We start from the raw sequence: 24,331 nt of genomic DNA, 5'->3' as shown, positions 1-24,331 counted from the left end.
TTTACAAGTTATATTACAAAAGGCTCTATGTGCATTAGGCAAAAACTAATGGTTGCTCCTAATTGTCTTGATCAGGGACGTTGGGGAATTCCAACAAAAACAGCAATGGATGAGGAAAATGCTTATTCCTTCCACATCCAGAGCAAAAATCAATCCAGTGAATACGATCAGTACTTGCTATTGTTGCTTTCAGTCCACAAACAATACGGAATTGATTATGGCTTCCCATCCCATTGTGTTTCCTTTAAATTGAAATGAATTGGGTGGATTAACATAATGGCAATACAGTGGTACCTCTGGTTAAGAACTTAATTCGTTCTGGAGGTCCGTTCTTAACCTGAAACTGTTCTTAACCGAAAGCACCACTTTAGCTAATGGGGCCTTCCGCTGCTGCCATGCCGCTGCTGCGCAATTTATGTCCTCATCCTGAAACAAAGTTCTTAACCCGAGGTACTATTTCTGGGTTAACGGAGTCTGTAACCTGAAGCACCTGTAACCCAAGGTACCACTGTATATTTCATGCAATTTATGCGATTATGTATAATGACATAAGGCATGCAAATTTGCCACAGTGGACATCAATATGAACAATGTGGTTTAGGGCAGAAGATAGCATAGCACATAGCACTGTAGAGTTGGAAGGGACCCTGAGGATCATCTAGTCCAACCCCCTGCAATGCAGGAATATGCAGCTGGTCCTTACAGGGATCGAACCTGCAACCTTGAGTGTTATCAGCACCATGGTCTAACCCACTGAGCTATCCAGGCTCATGAACCGCCAGAGGAAGAGAAACAGTCTTGCGTGTGATATGGAGAATGATGCCTTCTTGCATCCCTAGTCTTGAACTTACCTGCAATGAATAACGATGGGTCCTGCATCGGGAGGCGTGGAGGCCTTCACTCTGCGGATGAATGCCAGGAGCCCGGTTGCATGGTAAGGCACCCCATGTTCTGGCCATGATGTGAAGTGGAACTGCTTTACTTCATGCCTCGCTGAGTAGCCCCTCTGTAAGGAGGAGGTGAGGACAGGGAGAGAGAAAGTAGGGTTAGCCCTACAGATGTTTCCAGGGCCGGATTTAGGTTTGATGAGGCCCTAAGCTACTGAAGGTCATGGGGCCCTTTATATGTCCAGCTGTCCTTTGTCAACAACAAATTTGTCCCTGTTTTTTGTGTTGAATATATGGTAATTTATGCAACCAGTCCATGCAGAATGTAGGCACCCTATATATAGAAATGAGCAAACCAGTGATATTTTAGGGAACAGGCCAGCAGGCAGGGCCCATTACTTACATCATAGGAGCCTACCCAACACAAACGCTGTTGCTGTATGCAGGTTTTATCTAATTTGTTTTTTATCTTATATTTTGGAAATGTACATCCAGGTTTGTTTGTTTTTGGATTTTTTAGGGGGGGCCCAAGAGAGTGTTAGGATATTTCCGTTCCACCTTAAAAGGGAGCAGGCTTTGTGAGTCAGAGTCTGCGTATTTCCTGTTCACAGGATGTTTATGTTTCTATTGCTTTCGTTTTCTCTCTGTGTCTGGAGACACTGACGCAGGCAGTCATGTCTTTCTTTGTTCTGATCAACGCTGAATAAAACTTGTAAATAATGCTCTCCTGAGTGCAACTTTTGCTGTGCATTATCTGCTGATAGAATGTGCATGAGCTCTGGAATGTGGCAAGATATTTTCTAGAAACTCATGTCGCTAATTGCTGATACTGCGTGCCTACGGGAGATCGATGGATCATCCGGCAGACGGCTTGGGGCCATGATGGACTTTGTCTCCCTGGCAGTATCCCAACAGAGAGTAGGGCCCTAAGCTATAGCTTGTTTTGCTTATATGTAAATTAGGCACTGGACGTTTCCCCGGGAAGGTGGAGGTTAACATTAAAAATGCTTCCAAAATTCTCATCATCCCAATTCCTTTGCTGCATTCTGGAGTCCCCAACTGCCTGGCCTTGTGTTTAAAAGTGCTATCAATGCATTACATTATTCCTTAGAGAAATTTATAGCCTGCTCTTCATTTAAAAATAAATCTCAAAGTGGGCCGCAATAAAAATATCCTGATCAATAAGACTAGCCAATATCACATAAAATCACAACAGCAATATGGGGTGAGCACATCTTTTGAGGGCAGGTCACCCAATTCCACCTCTAATTAACCATTAAGAATCATTATTTTTAACATTATTATGGGTTTTCATTGAACTGCATTGTTCCTTGAGTTGTTTGTTCTTGCTTTGCTTATTTACCATGGTGTATGTTTGTTTGATTATATTGATTATTATTTTTTTGCCAAGGTTTATTAATATCATTATTAGCTGCTCTGAGCTCAACTTTGTTGTTAGAAAAGTGGCAGTGTGGTATAATGACTAGAGTGGTGGACTAGAACTAGGGTTCAAATCCCCACTCAGCCATGAATTTCACTGGGTGACCAGCGAAAATCACTTTCTCTCAACCTAACCTACCTCACAGAATTGTTGTGAGGACAAAATGAGGAGGGACCAACCATGTAAACTGTCTTGAGCTCTTCCATATAAATGAAATAAATAAGTAGGTAAAATAAATATTTAAATCTAACCCTTTAAAACAAATTCTGAACATGACACACCATTTATATATGGTTTGCTGCAGAAGCATGACTTCATTACAGTTTATGAACACATAAGGAAAAAGGGTTCCTCAATTATAGAGGGATTTTTTTGTAATTAAACAGAAGGCTATTGAACAGGATCCAGCAGCTTGGAATTTGCATTTTCTCAAAATTGGAGGAAATGATAAAGTTCACCATGAAAGATGTTAACCACTGCAACAAGCAGCTATCACACTCAAAATTAAGTTGACCTTGGATGCTCACCTAATATTAATTCATTCATTAATATACTGCTTACACACCTGAGTGGTTTCTAAGCTGCTTACAAGTTAATAATCAATGATGTGATTCATACATAACTAAAACAAAACAATTCCATCAACATGTTAAGAACATCCATAATTTAAAAAATCACAACAAAACAATCCTGTTAAAAAGCGTAACAGTTAAACCAATTTGAAGAGCAATTTAAACAATCAAATCAGGAAAGTTCAAGTTCGAGGGAATACTTGTTTAAGCAGGTGCATCTTCAACAGCCGGCAGAATGCCAACACCGATGGGGACCTCTTGTATTTACCAGAACTCTTGCTACGTACCCAGAACATCTAAGTATTGATGTAGGAGAAGCTGTAGGGAATTCTCTAGATTTCGGTGTGGTATGAGGCCAAGTGGAAAGCAATTACAGGTGCTAGATTTTGCTCATGATTACAGGCAGCATGAGATAAGAGCATAAAGACAGTGGTTTCTGACATGAAGCAGCTCTAACGGCAGGATTGCTGCCTGATCAAAATTCCCACCCAGGTGCCACGACTTCACTTTGGCAGATTCATCTCAGAAAAGGTTTGTGTATTTCCCATGTTGCTGCCCTCCCAGCAGAACCAGGAAGCTTTGATTCAGTTCAAAATTTTCATGCAAACCCCCCTTAAGTCACACTTTCCTCCTCCACAAATACGCAGACTGAAATGCATCTATCCTTCAAAATGGATACTTCTCTGAATTTTTGTGATGCAGTTCTCCAGCCCAAGAAATGTTGCATGTGTACACCGCATACAAAAATACCTATCTCAGTGGAAAGATTGCTAGGGAGGAATCGCTTTCCAGAAATGTGTAGACTGGGCCAAACGGCATGCAAAAGTAGGAACAACGAGCGCTAAAAGGCTGACGAAGTGAGATCGTTTTAACAAGCAAATAATAACTGCAGGCTGATGTGAAAACATTGCGAACTGAACTTATGCTTTGAAAAAATGAGAAACGTAGAGAAACCAACATTGACAGATTAATCTATGTCATATTCACAGGATTACCCCATGGCTGGAGGTCATGCTGTCCTCTCCTTTAGGGTACATCTCCTTTCACCCTAAATCACTCATCATAGTGTGATATTGCATCTTTATTAAGTTTGGCTGAGATGGTATCATGATTTAATACACTGGCTCGGAGGTTCCATCCTCTTTTTTGGTGGAGAAATCCCAGGCCACTGATTAAGTGGTCCTTCTCCCTGAAACTGGAGCTGCGAGAATGCCTTGGAACGATTACAAGGCAACCAGATCCCGACGGAACTTGGGTACTTTACTTGTAACAAGGTTGTGATTTAACGTTCCTCTAGATTACAGGGTGAGGGGGGTGAATTACAGTTGTGGGTGTCTCGAGATACAGTAGAACTGCTCAATAATTGCCACGAAGCTTTCAGCTCCTGTCTAGAGGACAGAAATAATTGTCCATTCCCTGTGCAATTACATGGCGCTTAGCCTGAAATTAAACCATCAAGAATGACCACGTAAATAAAGGGCTGTTCTACGGCACTATTTACTGAGAGAATGTCCTTCAATGGAGTACCTAAAGAGTGCGTATAAACAAGGAAGATTCAGATGGAGGAATTCTGAGCACCAAGCATGGTTGGTGAGAGGGGGATGCCAAAGTGAGCAGAGGGTTTGGGATCCAAAAGAGAAGACTGAAAACAGACAAAAGTCTCCCAGGCTAGGAAATGGCTACACACAAATACTAGGTGTGTGCAATGGTTCTGCGCATACTCTGAATTACAAGGCAATTTCAGGGCGGTTCCCACGTTCCGGGAAGGTACTTGCTTTGCCAAGTGTTTTTAGAGAATTTATTTGATTCAGTGTTGGCCGTTTGTTCTGTTCTTTGTGGTTTTATAATGTTATGATTTTATAGCTCTAATGTGTTTTCCTGACTTCATTGTGCACTACCTTGGTATTTTTTTTTTTATTGGTTGCCACCTTATAAATATTCTTATGAATAAGAAAATCCTGAATTTGGATCACAGCATAACAAGATGAGGTGAATCATGAACTCCCTAAGATTCTTTGTGGCTCTGTGGCTTTAGATCTCAAAAAACTAACTAACCTAGCTACCTAGCTACCTACAAGACACTCTTTTCACTGCCAGCAGAGGCAGCTGGCTGCCATGGTGGTGGCAGCAGAAAACAGTTAAAAACAAAACAGAAAGAAATAATTTAAAAGGTAAGTCCACCCTGAAACATTCCAGTCACTTTGCTCCCATTTCCCTGAAATCCAGTTCCAGATTTTAACACCTTGCATTCTAAAGTCAAAATTGTACACAACACAGAGTCTATAAAGGGTGATGCATCAAGTAGCAGCATCTCCAGGTCCAGGTTACAATTTTCTTCCTCAAAGAAAACATTTCCAGATAATGTCACCATGTTTCCATCTTCTCCGTCAAAGGAAACCACCTATTTGTGTTTGTTCACATCACACATGCAGCACAATATGAAAGTGGACTTTCAAGGAGTCTTTAAGCCAACAATGTTGACCTGTGACAGTGCCTTCTTGGTAGTGGTTCCCTGTTTATGGAATTCCCTTCCCGGCGAGGTGCATCTGCCTCCCTCATTATTGACTTTCAGAAGAAATGTTGAAATATTCCTGTTTACCTAGGCATTTGATGGCTCATAAGAAAATAATACATTAATAACTGTGAGGGTATGTGATTGTTTCTAAACACTGTACATTTAGGAAAAAAATGGTTTTGAAATGTCTTAAAGATGCTTTTCTTTTCTTTTAAATGGTCCTCTTTTGTGGTTTGCTGTGCCAGGCTCCAGCAGAAGGAGGGGCAGGATACAAAGTCCATAAACAAACTACTCATCCTTCTAGGTTCTTTCTACCCTCGGTGTCTAAGGAGATGATACACATCCCCGATTCTCAGTTTGGGGAGTGAAAATCACAGAGCTGCAGCTGCAAACAAGTGTCCCAAATATAGCAACATTGTACCAAAGAGTTATGGCAGATTGCAAAAGGGAGAGGCAGAGAGAAAAAGCCATTTGGTGATGAACAAGTTCTTGCATGTTAAGCCTGGTCTGTTGAGCCGTTAAAAAAACTGGATTCTTTATGTCAGCATTTCCCAAACTGGTGCATCCAGATGCTTTGAACTATAAGTCCCATCCGTCTCAGCCAGCATGGCCAATGATCAAGGGTGGTGGAAGATGTAGACCAACAATCTCTGGAAAGCACCAGGCTGGGGCACAGGAAGCTGATCAGCACTTTGATCTATGACCTGGGAAGAAGGTCAGCACTTCGTAAGAATGTGTAATGATGGGGAACGATGTGTACCTAATGCCTTTCCCTGCTACTTCAAAATAGTATTTAAAAAGAAGAAAACAAAACAAAACATAATGGGTAGAAAAATTGTGTACACAAGTGTGCCTATGACTAATTGCTAGAGAAATTGATATTGTGTGTCAAATCAGTGAGGACAACAATGCACAATAATCTTAGGATCTGAACTAATACATCAGGAAAGCTCTATCTTTGGGACACCGACTTGCTTCCCACATTGAGCGGGCTGGTCATCACATGGTGTGTCCCGCCCAGTGCGCGAGCGCTCACACAGCAGCAGTGGGGGATGGCAGCCCCTTTAATATTGGGAGTAGGGCTTGCCTCCCCCCCCCCCCCCTGAGGAGGCCAAAGCCGCTTCCACCCCCTAAAGTTGGCACCCCTGTTTTTTTTTGGGGGGGGAATACCATTTGCTTTTGTGGATTAATAGCCTAAACATGGTGCTTTTTCACTATGTAGAAATCTAGAGGTAAGCCAACAGAGGGAGGGAGGGAGGGAGGGAGGGAGGGAGGGAGGGAAGGAAGGAAGGAAGGAAGGAAGGAAGGAAGGAAGGAAAGGAAAGGAAGGAAGGAAGGAAGGAAGGAAGGAAGGAAGGAAGGAAGGAAGGAAATTTCTTTTTCCCATCTTCACTCAAATTGCTCCACCCATTTTGCCGCCTGTGAGTAGAGTAGAGGAATTTCAAGCTCCACTGTGAAGATGATAGATATAGATAGATAGATAGATAGATAGATAGATAGATAGATAAATGATAGATAGATAGATAGATAGATAGATAGAGATAGATAGAGATAGATAGATGATAGATAGATAAATAGATAGATAGATGATAGATAGATAGAGATAGATAGATAGAGATAGATAGATAGATAGATAGATGATAGATAGATGATAGATAGATAGATAGATAGATAGATGATAGATAGATGATAGATGATAGATGATAGATAGATAGATGATAGATAGATGATAGATAGATAGTTTAACATTTTGTAGGAAGCAGTGATTTTGCTCCCTCTTCTTTTAACCCACTGATCCCTTCATCAACCAGCACTAACTTTCAATATCTTATATTTCAGTATTCATCGCCAAAATAAGAAGAAAATGGGTTGTGATTTTTAAAACAAACCCCTCCAGACTGATCCCTTCCCACCCCAGAATATTCAGTGAATGGGCCATTCCAATTTTGTGGTCTGCAAATAGGATGAAGCATTTCAGAAGGTCTGTTTTTGCTCAGCCCTAAACTATCCATCAAAATAATATGGTAGGCCAGAAATTGGGGGACCTGCAGCCCTGCATGGTATTGGGACACCATCAGCACTGATCATTGGCAATGCTGGCTGAGGCTGATGGAAGTTCTAGTACCAAACACATAGACAGCAACAGGTTGGGGGAGACTGCTTTAGACAGAGATGTCATGCGGCTACAACTCCCATCATTCATGACTATTGGCAAGGCTGAAGGTGGGGGTTTAGCAGTTGGAATCCACAGCATCTGAAGGGCCACAGGTTCCTCACCCTAACCATAGGCTTTGCACATGAGCATTGCACATTACTCCAGGGACCATTATGGGTGGGCAGAATAGCAAGGTCTTCTCAATGCTCAGTGGTTGCTATAGGAGCCCTCCTGCAGTCTTCCTGGCCTGCAGACCTTTTTGCCAGCAAGGAAGCCTCAGTGAAACATATCTCTGCCACCCGTTGCTGCTGGGAGATCATGGCCAATGTACCAGCTTTTGGCTTAAGAGCAATGCTTCCACAGACAGGACTGTGCTGAGCTTTGAAGCGTGAAGAGCTTACCCTCTCCAGAGTGAACGTCCTCACAACATATTCCGCCAATGTCTCCGACTTCACCTGGGTAATTTTGATGTCGCCATACATCTCTGAGTCATCTGGCCAGTATTTGGAGCACTTGACCTGCAATAGCAAGATAAGACCATCATCTGTGTGTCTAAGGGTGGGGTGGGGGGTCAGGGCCAATAAAGCACACCCCTCTGGAACTCACAGGGTGGGGAGAGGAGAACAGAATGAGTCTCTTACCCTTCCCACTTCAACCAGCTTGGTTATCATCACTATGCTAGAACAGTGCTCCTGCCACACCATCCGCCAGAAATCATAGATCATCTCCTGTTTGGGGCCTGAAGCATTGAGATGGAAGAGAACTAAGCAACCACAGAGACTGCTAAAGGATGTCACGTGCAAAAATAAGGTAGATTTGTTTCAGGTATTTCCTGGCCACCCTCTACCACAAAAATCTCAGAGATGAGTTACAGCATTACAATATTACAGTATTAAAAAGCAGTTGGAACAATGTACTGTACATGAAAAACTGCACCAGGGAGTAGTGGAACTTAAAAATAAGTCTCATCTGTCAAAAGTCAAGTAAAGAGGTGTGTCTTCAATGAATGCGGAGAACAATACAATGGTGGTCCCAGATGCCTCTTTGAGGGGGTGGGAATTCCATGGTGGAATGCCACAGAGGAAGCCCCCTCCCAAGACACCTCCACCCAAACTTCTGAGGACTACCAAGAGTGTCCCCTTTCAGATATTTGGGGTCTAAATTGTTTAGTAAAATGAACATATTGAATTGGCAGAAATGAATGTGTTGGGCTGGCTGAATCCACACACTCCATCACCTTCAAGATGAAGGAGGATCTGCTAATCCCTACGAGTTCACCAATGATGGAGGGATTGGGGGGGGCACATATACACAGCATCTGGGCTCCTTTGGGAGGAAAGACAGGATATCATTTTAATTAATCATCATAATAATTAAACCAAGGATGGTCCAGGGATTGAATATGTCAACCCCCACTCAGTTTTGCACTGTTGCTTTTTTCTGGGTCCCTGCTGCCCACATGCTCAGGACCATTAAAAAAGATGCCATGGGAGAGCCATCATTTTTAATGATCTCCTGTGATTATTATTTTTTAATAATAGCAATCATGGATAAAGGAGCGATTCTGATTGTGCTTGGGACATTGTGCGTCTGCATGTGTGGGAGACAGGCTTAGGTCTTCTGCCCTGCAGTTTTCTCCCTGGAGAAAAACTTTACATGCTCAAATACTACTACCAATATTATTATTATTATTATTATTATTATTATTATTATTATTATTATTATTATCAGCATCACCACCATTATTCTCAAAAACAAGCCCAAGTGGTGCAGAAATGAGGAGGGCAAGAATACCAGAATGTGAAAGAGGAAGAAGATGATAAGAATGATTTACCTTGAGTGGCTATGAAGTGGTTGGATCTGTGGTAGCCCTGTGAAGGAATAAGACAGTGTGTTATGTTCCTATGGTAGGGAGGGAATGGTGGAAATACTTCCTGCATTTGCATGGAACGCCGCCAGCAACATTAGTCTCAAGATCTGCTGCTCTTAAAGCTGACTTAAGCAATCCCCTTTTGCTATCCACACATACCAAAGCCCCAACAAACGTCCAAAGTTGGTTAGAGGATGTCCAAATGGATACTCAGCCAGGGTCCCTCTGAAAGCAAAGCCACTCAACCTAAATATCCACTAAAGCCCTTCCACAGTACCTACATCCCAGTTTCCTGCCCAGATCCTGCATGCTTTGGACCAAGACCACGTTCAAAGCACACATTTAAAGTACTATGATGCCACTGAGGGCAAATACAGATCTCTCACGGTCCTCACTCCAAATGGGCAGTGAGATGCTGTTGCTAAGGCAACAAGGATGCATTTCTTCTTCAAGAAAAGGTCATGCCATTTGGGGCATGTAAGTTTAGAAACAAGGCTAGTAAGGCAGAGCAAGATACATGGCATGGTATTGGGGTTGATGTGGAGAAAGTGGACAGAGAGTGATCTTTTTCTCCCTCTTTTGTAATACTGGAACCCAGGGCTATCGAAGAAAGCGGAGTGTTTGGAGGATTCAGGACAGACAAAAGAAAGCACTTCTTCCCACAGTGTACAGTTAAACTCAGGAACTCACTACCATAACAGGTAGTGATGGTCACCAACTTGGATGGCTTTAACAGAGGATTATACCAATTTGTGAAGGGTAAATCTATCAATGACTATAAGCAATGATAGCTATGTTCTATCTCCAGTGTAGGAGTCAATCTGCCTCTGGGTGTCAGTGGCTGGGAAAGTGTGCTCTTGCGTTCATGCCCTGTTTGCAGGCTTCCCATGGGCGTCTGGAAGGTCTGAAGGGGGAATTCTAAACACATTCAGCTGAACACATTGATAATTCTCCTTGCCACCTGGAACCCTGATAAGGCACAGTTCCTGATCAATGGAAGGCATGCTCAGGACCACAGGAAGCCACCTTATTCTAAGCCAGACCAGCAGTCCATCTAGTTTAGTACCATCTACACTGACTGGCAGAGGTTCTCCAGGGTGTCAATTAGGGTTCTCTCCCAGCCCTACCTGGAGATGCCAGGTATGGAACCTGGGACCTTTGGCATGCAAAGCAGACGTTCTACCTGAGCTACAGATGTTACCTAACACACAGAGAAGATTATATGCATGTTAGCCTGAACATACTTAGATCCTCATTCAGACCTTCCCACTCAAAACGGGGTGGTCTGAAATGGAGCTTGCATGTGTGAACCCAACTACTCCTCACTTCAATCCAGTTGTCTGAAAATAACTGGTGCCCCCCCCCACTTACCCCAGGCACCATCATACAGTGCACACAAGGCCAAACACAGGAGACTGGGATTCAGCTTGAGCATGGGTCACCTTGAGGGTAACAGCAGCTTCCCATTTTACTTTGCTTCCCAGTACACGAAGGCAGCCTTGATTAATGTCCACGAGCAGCAAGGAACTGAGAGCAGCACAAGAGCCCTGTTTGCAGCCTTGCTCTTCGCAGAAGTCATGTGGTCCTGAGTAATGATTGTGAATACCTTCATTCATCCAAGCCACTTACTGCACGCATTAGTAACTCCTAATGGGGGAGCAGTGGCCCAAAGAGCAGAGAAAGATGTAACAGCGCCAGTAACCAATAACACAGCAGGTTGGCTTGAAAGCTAAACATGAGGCTCCCTGTGTGGCCACCTACGCTCTCATTTTGCATTTTATATGTGAAGTCATCAGTTCTGCAAAGGACCTAATATACACCCATGTTCAATCATCTAACCAGAAGGGGATGTTATCCAGCTTGGAAAAGCTCCCTCCCTGCAAATATTCTCTGGATGCTTGCAGTTCAAGTATGAGCCCTCAGCAAGCATTGATTAAGTTCATATCATCTGTGCCACCATGCAACCCATTATAATACATGTGACAGTCCTTCAGATATTTGAAGACGGTGTGAGTTAAAGTAGGTGGAGGGAAGCTTTGGTCCTGTAGATGTTGCTGAATGACAACTCCCATCAGTCCCAGCAAGTGGCCAGGGATGAAGGGAGTTGTTGTTAGGCAACATCTGGGGGAGAGGAAAAGGTTCCACACAGCTGAAGTAGAGGGAACCACTACTTCACATGTGGTTCACATGTGCCCCCAACCACATTCTCCACCCCTGGATAAATATTTAAGGGACTCCTAAATGGAAGAAAGATGAAATAGAGGAGAGGGACTTGACATATACTTACTTCTCGGTTTATCCGAATCTTAGCAAGCCCAATCGGACACAGGTTCAAGAGAAAAAGAGATCAGAGACAGACAGATTAGTGAGACACAATCTGAGGAAGACCAGACTGTTTAGTAGAGGGAGTACATTAGACAGCAACATAGATGAGCAGAGAAGGAGGAGCAGCAAAGGACACTGGGATTGGATCTGGTTTCTTTTGCCTCACTTAAACAATCTAGACAGCCATGAACAGTCTAGAGCTGAAATAAAGATTCACAAATATTAGAAATTTGACAGAAATTCCCCATTGGTTGGTTTGCCAAATTTTGAATCTGAAATTCAAATTTCAATTTTGAATGTGGCATTTGAGATTTGAGTGTTTTCAACATTCTGGCATCTTTTGATTTAGGCAGGTGTCCAAAAATTAGATAAGCCATCAATTGTCAAATGTGGTAGATGTCATTGCTTGTCAGCTATCAAATACCATCATATATTAACTACCAAAGTAAAATATCAAGTCAAATATCCAATACTGAAACCAAATGTGACTCAATGTCAGCTATAGGTATCATAAACTACTGGCAAGTCTTCAACTATTCAGTGCATGTTTGATGTCAACATTTGCAGAAGAAAACTTCTGAGACGCTTTGGAAGGAAATTAGTTTCAGCTCTAGGACAGATAGTTTCAGAGGCTTTACACTTGTGGAGGGATTTAGAGATCACTTATAATATTATATTGTCCCTATTCTGTTTTTCAAATCATGTGTTAGTGGATGGCCATAATATGGACATAGACTGTATTTGTAACAGTTCAGGCACGAGCCTCCAGCAAGCATTTGATGAAATTCATATTGCCACCATGCAGACCATTGTAATACATGCTAAATAAAAGTTTTAGTTGCTCATAGTTGCTCTGTATTGTGGGGTATCTAGGTTGTGTGCCAGTGGAACAGAGGAGGGAGACCATTGCTGGCAATTCTTCCTCATCACGGGAGCCTGACTGGAGGGCTGGGAAACCCTCCAGAGCAGTTTTAGTAGGGAGTATGGAGGTAGCAGTAGGGTGAAATCATTAAAAATTACCTCCCTCCCTCATTCTGTTGATGGGCTTCTTCTATCAGTGGACAGACAGCATTATATTTCACGTATTGTGTGTATCTTCACTTTATAGTTTTACAGTTACTGACTCATGACACACAATCTTGCATTTATTTCAATGTACATCTTCACACCATTTATTCACAGTTGGGGGGACAAATGGATTTCTCTTGTTCTGTTCCTTTATTGTTCCATGAATTTGGTCTGTGCCGCATTCTAGTTTGTCTTAATTTTGGTTTAATTGGGGTAATTTCTAAAATTGATTCTGGTATTGGAGCATGTGCTGTTTATTATAGCTTACAGTTCACTTGGGTCACTGGCATCTATATTTGGACTGTCTCAGAAAATTTACTCCTTCTTTCTTTTCCTGGAAGAACTTGAATAATTTTTAGGAAACATGCCCATCTCTAGACATAACATGGATTGTTAAAGGATGGGAAAATTATGTTTGTCCTTATTTGGTATGTGTTGGTGGGAGGGAATACAACTCCCATCATCCCTGACCATTGGCCATAGTCACTGAGGCTTGATGGGAGCTGTAGTGCAACAACATCTGGAGAGATACAGGCTCCCCATTCTTGAAGGAGAGTGCATATGGTCCTTCACATATATCTAACCCTATCCTGATCTACTGCTGTACCATCATGTTCCATTCTTGGAGCAAAAGGGAAAGGTAGCATTTTCCTCAGGAACCAAAGAGCATTCTTAAAGACAGCAGGGGCAGATGTAATATCAGGCTGCGTGAAGTGTGGAGCACCTAAGGGTGCATGTGTGAGAGAGACACAGGGAAAACATGGAAGACAAAGAGAATTCTAGATCACACAGCCAAGAAGGTTCCTATGAGACAAAAAACTCAAGACTCTGAGATTTTGCTGAAGAAAAGGTTGTTGGTAACAGGTCAGGGGTGATGGAAACAGGTCAGGGGTGCTGATGCACTTACATCAATGTAGTTGGCGTTGATATAGTCTGAGTTGGGGTCCCCAAGAAGTGGATGGAGCTTAACTCGATGCCGATCATCTGGAAAAAAATCAGATAGGACTCTCAGTCCAGGACAGGCAGAATAGCCACTGGGTGGCCTTAATCTTTTGACTCCCCATTTCATAAGTTCAAGGTGCTTTTCCTTTTAAATTTCCAGTCACTTACTGGACAGTGGCTACATCAGACTCCAACAGTGCAACTCAAACTCAGGCTACAAGCCCTAGCGTCATTCTACTAGGACTCTGAAACCTGGGTGTACAGCACAGAGAGTTCCTGCCTGATGTACATTACAACTGAGTTCCTGCAGTCTTGAACAATCACATGATTCTTCCTACAGTGACCCACAATTGCAATTTGCCTTGGTGCTAATTGAGGTCTGCTCGTCAGGCACAGAACTCCAGAAAACATGTCCTTCTCTTCTAACCTGTAGCCATTATTGCGCTACTCCACATCTCAGCCTGCCTGTGGGGTTTGGCCAGAATCCTCAAGCTTCACATTCTTTTGCTCTTTTCTTTTTAAATCCAAGGCCTTTTGGCTCCCTAGCCACACAGAACAATGTCAAAAGCTTTACTGATTGAATTCTCCAGTCTCCATGCAAAAGCCACAATAGGTACCTGAGAAGTTCCTCAAGGTTTGCCACAATGTAGCTGAGATCAAGGCTTTGCTTTAAGGTAGATTTAAAGAACAGGCATACCAGGGCTGCAATGCTTAAACAATTGATCAAGCAATGAAAAATCTACTGAGCTTTTTAAAAGCCTTCTCCAATTAATTAGACAGCAGTTTTTTTCTATTTAAAAAAAACACACACAAAAAAAACCTGCGTTATTATTTTAAGGGATGTACTTGCAAATTTGGGGGCAGCAGATGCCCTTTTGAAGCAGCATTTCCTTTCTCCTATCTCTCGCAAAGGAGAGAATGCTTCTTCTGACATAAAAAAGTGGGATCTAAAAGAAGATATTGCAGTAGCAGTCAGAGGGGTGCTGCAGGTGAGGTGGTGATGCTCACCTGCTTTCCAATGCCCAGAGTCGCTGCTCGTTACTGAGAAGAGGAGGCAGCAGGGAGTGCAGTGTAGGCACAGTGGCAGGATTGGCTGGACTGGCTCACTGCTGAGCTTGCACCATGCCAAGCTCCTTGCCCCCTTGCTCCTCTCCCTCTCGGCAACTCGAATGGATGCTTTGTGTTGGGAAGCCAGGTGAGCAATGCCACCCCACCCACCTCATGCCACCAACCAGGGCTGTCTTAAGCATATGCGGCACTGGGATGCAAAGATCCACCCGGCGGGGACCCCCCCCCCCCAGGTTGCCCAGGTTGCACAGGAGGGTGGAGCCAGCCAGCCGCCTCAGTGTCTCACTGGCTTGGTTGCCCCCGAACTCACGCCCGCATCAGAAGAACCCACTGTGGCGCTCCGACCAATGGGCAGGCTCTTCCCCGGATTCAACTCTCGGGTCCTGAACTCTCAGCCTGCCACCCCTGAGAGCCCGGCGCCCAGGTGCCCCACAGCCCTAGCACCTATGGGTAAGATGGCCAACTTCTGCTGGAGGTTGCAATGCATGGTGCTCCTGTTCAGAAATCCAGCCACGCTATTCCATTGCCAGCCCCCTTCACTATACTTTTTCATCCTCTTCCTCAAGCATTCCTTACACACTGAACCCATTAGAACTCTTTGTGCTGCTTTTGAGGCCCCTCTTTGGTTTCAGCACCAGATTTCCAGACTTTTGCAAACCTTAAGTGTTTCCCCAAGCCCGGTGATACCTTAGGGGTGGGAGCTGCCATTTTGACACTACAAACAGCAGCACTCGCAGTCTGAACATTGGGAATAGAGGAAATGCATCTACGCAAGATGCATGAATACTTCGTCTAAAAATGAAGAATGCCTTATATTTGTAAAATCAAATAAAAATGTTCTTTTAAAAAAAATAAAAATGAAGAATGCATTTCCCCCTTCAAAATGGCTGTTCTATATTCATATCACCATTTATTCTGATTGAATTTATGCATTCATTTGCTAATCAATTCACTGATCAACTGGCAGCCTCAGTTCTTACACCTCCAGCCAGCTACACTGATCCTGAATAAATCTCTCATCTCTACATTAACAAACTCTGCAAAATTAATGCATTTGACTGTCAAATCATGGTTACCTGAGATATGGTGGATCAGATGTTACCTAGAGTACTAGGCTCAGACCTGAGACTCACCGTTAACCCACATATGCATTCTGGGGACCCACTTATTAACTTTTACCTTCTATTCGTATGATGGTAGCGCTGCTGTTGTGATTCACCTTAGATCAGGCCATGATGTAGTTTTGGGTCATGACCCACCAGCAGAAGACCAGTGACCCAGAACACATGTCACCACCCAAAGAAGACATCTGCTGCATACCAACTGGCACCATGATGGTAGAAGAGTTGAGGAAAGGGCAACATTAGGATGAGACAGACAGCTTTGCTCCATGCAGGGCAGAAAGATGGAACTGCCTCAGTGCAGAGTGCAGTCAATGGGCAGCTTACTTCCCAGAGCTTCTTATGCAGAACCTTCCCAGTGATCAGGTCCAGCCCAAGACATTTGGGCACCCGAGGCAGACCGCAAAATGGCACCCTCCCTCTCTGCCAAGGAAGAAGGGGTCAGTGAAGATCTGCATCAGGAACCATGGGATAATAAAGTTCTACATCAGGTCTGCTGCCCCTGTGGATTCTGCCACCTGAGGCAGTCACCTAACCTTGCCTCATGGGTGGGTGGGCCCTGCCTGACACCTGATTGTGGTGTTTGGTTGGGGAATGGGGTGGAATCTGAGTTTGGCTCCCACCAAACTGTTTTGAACAATTAGCTCTCGTTTTTGTCATCATGTTCACATGAAATTTCAATTTGCAAAATGCAGAGAACGGAAGGCTATAATTAGAAGCGGTAAAAATAGTTGGCTAGGATGGTGTTGCAGAGGCAAACCAGTCTTTAGTGGAGTTATTTTACAGCACAGATTCCAAGTGAATTGCAGCTTTCCCCCTCTGTTCTATGGAGGGGGGTGTCCCCGGTTACTCATTCAACTCTTTCCAAAACTCTCCCGACCACCAAACTCTACATTCTCCGACGGACAGACAGACACACCATGCAACCATGTGTCGGACTTCTTGAACAGTTGACAAGTATTTGAAATGTTGCAGTGGAATGCTATCACACTCAGGTGTGAGGTTTAAGTGGGGGAAGTGCCCTTTGATGTAGCCTCTTCTCCATTGATGGGCCCAGCTGACTCACTCAGTGGTGGCAGCAAACAACAATGGGCAGTTTGAGCACATCCTAAACAACACTACACTAGGAACATTTTGCCAATGCTGACCCTTCATCACACCACAGAGCACACCAGGTGTAACTGTTAGAATATAAACCCTGGCACCAGTTTACCTGTGAGATCACCTAACCCTATATATGCCTAGTTGACTGCTTTGATCTGCAGAACTGGCAAGTGTCACGGGTTCCACAAAATCCCTGCTCGGCCTTTGTAGGAAATACGGTAGATCTTTTAGCATGACAGCACGTACACTTTGGAACCCCCTGGCTACATGGACCAATGGCTCAGTATGAAGCAGCCTCCTTTGTTCCTCACAGCCTATATTTTGTACAGAATCAAATGGGTGGCTCATGCTACCATATTATTTCACACTAACTAAAATTTCATCTCTACGGTTACTTCCCCCTGCACAACAGCCCTGTCTGAGGTTAGGTTGCACTGAGAGAGACTAACTAGCCAAAGGTTCCTGGCTGAATGTGAACCTGAATCCTAGACTCATGGGTCCTAGTTTGCCACTCTAACCGCTATGAAACACTGCTCTCAATAAATAAATGCTATCCGAGCACCTGCACTTATTCCCTTCAGAGTTTTGAGGTCACGTCACGCTCCCAGCCCTCTCCTCCTGCCAGGCAGAATTTTATCCGGCTGCAACTGACTTTCCAGCCCACAAAGCCTCCTCTAGCAACTTGCGTGACATATTTAATTCCAGGCAAAGGAATGACACGTCTCAAACTAAATGGAATCCTCCCGAGGTGCAAAGATCTGAAGTCTGCAGGCTATAATGAAGTGGTTGCATTTGCAAAACTGAACCCAGATTGGAGCAAAATGTAACCTCTGCTGTGCATTTGACAGTCCTCAGATGCCTGCAAACCACAACCCAAATGCATACTTTCCAGACGCTGGAGAGTTTTGGGGCGTTCAGACATCCGAAATGAAAGAAAGAGATTGATTTTTCCCTTCTTTGTGGATTTTTTTTTTTTTAAAAAAAAGAACTTTTGTCTCTGACACTCACAGGTTGGCATGTGATCCTGTCTCCCTTTGGTCTTGTCTTTCTTCTTTGAAGCATCCCAGCCTTCAAAGAAACTCTAGGAGGAACAGAAGTCTATTATCTGCATAAAGAATACTTGGGGAACAAGCACACATAATTTCCTTTGACAGCACAGATACCGGAAGCTCCCCTAGGGGTGGGCTCTACCATACAGCATCAAGACTCACTGCCTAGGTGAGCTGCTCACAGTGGCTTCCCCAATGAAGGACCAGGGCAGAAGGAGGGGCACATATTAAGATGATCTGCATTAAAATATTAGATGACCCACATTTTTTTATAAAAACAAACAAACATGCACACAGAGGGTCAAGAAAGCTGAATCCATATTGTGGCCAACCACAGAGCAGTCAAGTACAGTGGTACCTCGGGTTAAGTACTTAATTCGTTCCAGAGGTTCGTACTTAACCTGAAACTGTTCTTAACCACTTTAGCTAATGGGGCCTCCTGCTGCCGCCGCACCGCCAGAGCACGATTTCTGTTCTCATCCTGATGCAAAGTTCTTAACCTGAAGCACTATTTCTGGGTTAGCGGAGTCTGTAACCTGAAGCGTATGTAACCTGAGGTACCACTGTACAGCATCTGAAGCAGAGGTGAGTAATGTGTGGCAGCAGTCAGTCTAATTTCACAGACTTATAAGAGTTGGGAGGGGACCTGAGGGTCATCTAATCCAAACCCTTGCAATGCATGTGGCCCTAAAATTAATTTCTGCATAAATGGCAAGAGGGATCTCTATCCCAACTCCAGTTACCTGCATGTTGGGGTAGGGAGGTCGAGAGAAATAAAGGGGTGGAGAGAGGCGGAGAAAGAAGTCGTCCCATCCACTCTTGGCTTTGGCCCCATCCACAGTTAGAATGTGGACCCCAACAGATTACCTTTGAAGAAATGCGGCCCTCAGCAGGGGAAAAAATGCCTCTGGGCATCGGATCTCAGTTGGTTAGAGTATGGCACTGATAATGCCAACGTTGCAGGTCCGATCCCCATATGGGACAACTGCATATTCCTGATTGCAGGGGGTTGGACTAGATGACCACCAGGGCCCATCCAACTCTACAATGCTATGATTCTATGACTGGCCTCTGTGAGAACATGACAATGGATAGATGTGCCTTTGGGCCGATTCAGGAGGCTAGCAAGGCTTTCCTCTTGCAGTGTCTCTGCCCATTTGGGAAAGCTGTATGCAATCCTTAAAGGGCCCATAACTGGTTCAATAGTTGCATGCTCCAGGATGGTGGCAGAACAGGAGAATCTACAGGGGAGTCACCCACAGATCTCAGAATCAAGGGTGAGTCACATCCTCAGAAACCACCCTCTTGACCATTGGGCCCACTCTTGGTCTTGTCTGCTCAATCTGCCAGAGCCTAACTCACCAAGGGTTTGAGATGAAGACAGAGAGAGAGAGAGAGAGAGATTCTTTTTTTTAATACAGGTGCTAGGAAAACTACAGATGGCAAGTACCATCTTAGAAGAGGCATCTGATTGGCCATTATGGAAGCATAAAGCTGGACTAGATAGGTATTTGGGTCTGATCCTTAGGAAGATCTACATTTTCAAAAGCCAAGACCCTATGGACCGCACATTTCAGAAGAGGAAGAAGAAGAGTTTGGATTTGATATCCCGCCTTTCACTCCCTTTAAGGAGTCTCAAAGCGGCTAACATTCTCCTTTCCCTTCCTCCCCCACAACAAACACTCTGTGAGGTGAGTGGGGCTGAGAGACTTCAAAGAAGTGTGACTGGCCCAAGGTCACCCAGCAGCTGCATGTGGAGGAGCGGAGACACGAACCCGGTTCACCAGATTACGAGTCCACTGCTCCTAACCACTACACCACACTGGCTCTCTCAGGACCAGAACTGCTAGCTTCCAAACTGCATCCCTCAGGTAGCAGCAGCAGCCATTGTGTCGAGAGGATGCTACATTTACAAACTCTCGAACTGAGGTTTTTACTTTGCTGCCCTAATTGCGAGTTTAATGTCTGCACTGCGCTGATTATGCGGCGTTTATTACTTTTAATTGGCTTAGTGTATAGTTTATTGTTGTTTTGCTTTAAATTACATTGTAAACCACCCTGGAATAAATATTCTGAAGGGGCAATACACACACACACACACACACACACACACAAACATATATAGAGATAGAGATAGAGATCGAGATGGATAGATAGACAGACACACAGATATAGATATATCACTGGTAGGGTGGAAATATATTTTCATCAATGTCTATTTTCATTAAAGGGATTCCCCAAGGGGGCACTTTTAAAGTGGATTCATTCCACTACATCTGTATTCTCCCTCCCTGCAGAAATGACTCATTCCCTCCCGTCCCCCGCCCCCCAGATTATGGAAACTTCTGTTTCCCATGCTTCTTTATTTCCTGTTATTACACAGAGCTACTGTGTGTGTGAGAGAGAGAGAGAGAGAGAGAGTGTGTGTGTGCGCACACACACGCACACACACACACACACTTGCAAGCCTCTTGTGCGCACATGAAATAACGGCAGCCCCGCTGCTATGAGCAAAAAAGAGAAAGTGGAAGAAAATGATATGTTGCCTTGCTTGTTCCTAATATCCAAGTGCCTTTCAAATGACTGGTTTGGAACATATACAACAGCTTTTCAAGGTGCCCTAATTATTGTGACTAGCTCAGGTTTGTCAAATTCATAATATTGGAGAGGAGCGAGTGTCTCAGACATCCGAAACAATTGAACACGAGACAGTAATATTTTTTGGCAGAGAGAATGGAGGGACCTTCAATAGGCATGTCCCACGGGAAACATAAACCATATTGTTCTGACAGTGTCGCAAAGCAGAGGGGCTGCACATGTTCCATTTTGATATGGCATAAGAGGTGATGTTGTGGTTTAGGGACACAGTGTCCTTTCAGAAAAGAAGAAGAAGGAAGGAGCCGGGAGTAAGAAACTCCTCTTGAATTCCCCAGGCTAAGCCAGCATCTTGGTTACCGTGCCATAGCAACACAGGAATTCCAGAGATCTAGAGCTCAGTTTGGATGTTCTAATCTCCCTGCCCATCACCCCCCACCTTATTAGAACGGCATAAGGGAGAGTGGGGACCAGTGTGCTAGTCCCCAACCACCTCACTGCCCTCTGTGAACTGTAGGCAAATATCTGGATCAGAGAGGAGTGGGTTATTCTACCCATGTGCAGAATTCTGGAGGGTCAGGGTTCAAAACAGGGATGTTTCTCTCACTTTCTCATTTTCAAGTTCAGTGGGCTTCACATATCACTATCAGGGATTATGAATTTGGTAGAGCCTGGGGCCAAATTCTCACCTCATACTCTTGTTTGAAGCCATAGCCTTCTGCAGTCTTCATCTGGTTGATGTGCTGGAGAAGATCAGCCACTCGGACGGCAGGATGGAGCTGCCCAGTGTGATAGGGGGAGCCTTTGCGCCCACACTGCCGTCGAGGGGAACCCCCTAACAAGCTGCTGGACTCATTGACAACACTGCTGCGCTGGTCACCTGGGAATGATAAGACAAGGTGTGACAGAGAGGCGGGAAAGGGAATCCAGAGAACAACAGGAACCAACACAAGTCCCTCTATAAAGCTATGCAGCTCTGGGTACAGTCAGTGCTGAATGACAACTCCCATCAGCTCTAGCCAGCATGGCTAATGGCAAGGGATGATAGGGGTTGTCATTCAACAATGTCTGGAGGGCTGCAGGTCCATGCAGTTGACCTAAATAGTATAATACTTCTACTGCATTCAGATTTTGCCACAGACTGCTATGGCCCCACCCACCTATCCTGGAGCTCACACTCCAACTCCAACTTAGACAAGGGCACAGCCAGATCTTAAAAGCCAGTGGCAAAGATCACAGAAGAGCTGGTCTCCACACTGGTTCTGAGCCAGAGCATTTCCATGTTCCCCTGAACAGGTATCCCCATAGACTGCGGTTCCCAAACAAGCAACCATCTTCCCCACTGGAACTCCCTGCTCCTCGCCGCTGGATCACTGATGCAAACAACAAGCTAGGAAATAAATTGGGGGAATGAGTTGGAGTGCTAGATAATAATTTAAGCTACTTAGTCTCCAGGGAAAACAAAAACAAAGGTGAGGCTTGAGTGTGATAGCACAGACTGAGAACACAAAGGTTTCATTGGGAACTGCAGAACTCGGAGCAAGTTGCTTGCGTGGGGCTGTCCAAGGTCCTGAAAATCTGACTGTACTTGGTCAATTGCACGACATTCAGATGACCTGCTATGCCCCTAAGGTTCTTTTCTGGGTCTGCAAAATTCAGAAAAGTTCAAATTTTGAAGGACAACCAAGTTCATATCTTGTTTCAGATAATGTGAATTTGGTAGGTTCACCTTTCAATGCGAACTGAATTGAATCCCCCCCCCATCCCTACTTGGCGAATTCCACACACACATACAAGCTTATTTTATTTTAACTTGAAACAATGCTGTTAAGGGAAGGACAGGGGGAGTTGTGCTTTATGATTTTCTACAAGGCGCAGCCAATCAGTACTCTGCACAGCCAAACATGGAGTTGGGATTGAAACAAATTCATGATTGTCGCAAGAGACAGCTAATCAGAACTCTGCACAGCTGGCTTCTACTGGAAAGAGGAAGGGAGACCTGGTTGCTCGTGAGCATGGTTCAGCTTGGACGTTGGTCCACCTATATTAAAAACTGATGGCTTTAAACCAGTGCTGTTCTGCTGGTGGTGCACATGCTACTGGATAGGTTTTGAAAAGTACTGCTTTAAAGCATGTGAGGACCAGACAACCCTGAATAAATGCTGCTTGCCCAAAGCTGGAAAGACGATAAAGTCCCTACCAGAGTGGACTGGCAGATTAAATTAATGGACTATGCAGAGATGGCAAGAGTGACTGGGAAAATCAAATCAGGAGGATCAAAACTTCAACAAATTATGAGAGAAATTTATACTATATTTGACAGACCACTATAAACACTTGAACTCTTTGGCAGGTCTTAAATAACTCTTGCAATGTTACAGAGACTTTCGATACAATGGAGGACTAGAAAATTAGGAGGATTTATAGTATGTAGTTGAAAAGGTTAATTAAGGACTATATGGGATTGGCAGAAATGACTGGCAGAATCCGAGACCAGGGAAAAGAGACGGCGGAAGAAGACTGGAAGAAATTCAAGAATTATCTTAAGAAACATTGCAAAATTAATGAGTGCTAGAATGATGTGGTTTTAGAAATTAAGTGGAGTACAGCTGTAAAGACTAAGTTAAAAGAAAAGTAAGGTTGACAATTAGATAAAATTAAGGGTGAGGATTTGCTGAACATAATATTTGAAATGGGAATGCAGAAAGGGGAGGTATGAGGAGGTCGGTGAAGTAAGTTTTAAGAAAATAAGGTTTTGAAATTATACTTGTTCTTTTTTGTTTTTGTTTGTTTGCATTGTTGTGTCTGATAAAAATTGTAAAACTTCAATAAATATTTTATATAAAAAAAGAAAATGTTAATTAAGGAACCCATGGAGGGGAGGAGGGAAGTCTAGAGATTTGGAAGAATCTTGTGTAATTTTTATAATTTGTGATTTTGTGTGTGAATGAATTTGTAAAATCAAATAAAAATCAGTAAAAAAGAAACAACCCTGAATATACTCCAGCCATTTTGTCTCTTTTCTCCAGAGATCGGTACAAAAAAACTTGTACAAATGTTTGTGTTGGTAAAATATCATTTTTAAAAAGTGGGTTGTTGTTTTTTGAAAAATAGAAAATTAATGGAGATGTTCACAAATGCAATTTCTTCTCTGGGATCAAGTACTGATCTCTCTGGTAATGGCAGTAATACGATGCTACTGACGTCAATGAGGTCCACTCATCTTGAGTGGAATTAACTCAACATCTCTCTCGACAAGGTAGACCAGGGCTTTTAAACCAATTATACAGCAAAGGGACCTCCCTAGGGATAAAGCTCTCCCTAGGCCACACAAAGACCCTTCCTGGTTCTGTATTCACATTCATTAACCCAAATTAGAATTAGAGAAGGGCAAACTGCCTTCAGCAGTATTCAGAAACAACACAGGAATTATGAGTAGAATTGGAAAACACTGAAAAAAGGGGGGATATTTGCTGAGAGTTCTAAATGTGCAGTTATTGCACATGTGTAGGTGCTTTCCAGTATGCATATATAGCTCAGCAGCAAGATAAGGCACTGTTGTAAACAAGGCAGGGCTTCCCAGCTCCAAAATGGTAAGGCTGAGGGTGTTTACACTTAC

General features: G+C 43.7%; 1 protein-coding gene and 1 long non-coding RNA gene across 8 annotated transcripts in view; one reads left to right on the top strand and one right to left on the bottom strand.

The window, feature by feature from the left end:
• LOC310710921 overlaps positions 1-1,383 on the top strand; it is a 525,357-nt gene extending 523,974 nt beyond the window's left edge. Inside the window, exon 3 of the long non-coding RNA XR_014528305.1 lies at positions 1,334-1,383. This is a non-coding gene — a long non-coding RNA (uncharacterized lncRNA). The remainder of the gene's footprint in view (positions 1-1,333) is intronic.
• The window catches only part of PTPRU (protein tyrosine phosphatase receptor type U), a 360,572-nt gene that overhangs the window by 47,000 nt on the left and 289,241 nt on the right, over positions 1-24,331 (bottom strand). For 4 of the 7 annotated variants that reach the window (XM_083512072.1, XM_083512073.1, XM_083512075.1 and 1 more), the window contains 8 exons: positions 21,402-21,592; positions 18,077-18,149; positions 13,741-13,817; positions 11,728-11,745; positions 9,405-9,441; positions 8,212-8,309; positions 7,972-8,088; positions 852-1,006 (listed from right to left, as the gene is read on the bottom strand). In XM_083512072.1, the coding sequence (XP_083368198.1) occupies positions 852-1,006; positions 7,972-8,088; positions 8,212-8,309; positions 9,405-9,441; positions 11,728-11,745; positions 13,741-13,817; positions 18,077-18,149; positions 21,402-21,592 (766 nt within the window). The remainder of the gene's footprint in view (positions 1-851; positions 1,007-7,971; positions 8,089-8,211; positions 8,310-9,404; positions 9,442-11,727; positions 11,746-13,740; positions 13,818-18,076; positions 18,150-21,401; positions 21,593-24,331) is intronic. The other 3 variants (XM_083512078.1, XM_083512074.1, XM_083512077.1) reach the window with 1 other exon arrangement.

Source organism: Podarcis liolepis, assembly GCF_965112155.1.
Source record: "Podarcis liolepis genome assembly, chromosome: 7".
NCBI classification, from domain to species: domain Eukaryota; kingdom Metazoa; phylum Chordata; class Lepidosauria; order Squamata; family Lacertidae; genus Podarcis; species Podarcis liolepis.
Note: the sequence above shows the minus strand (reverse complement) of the source record. Positions and strands in the feature narration are given on the sequence as shown.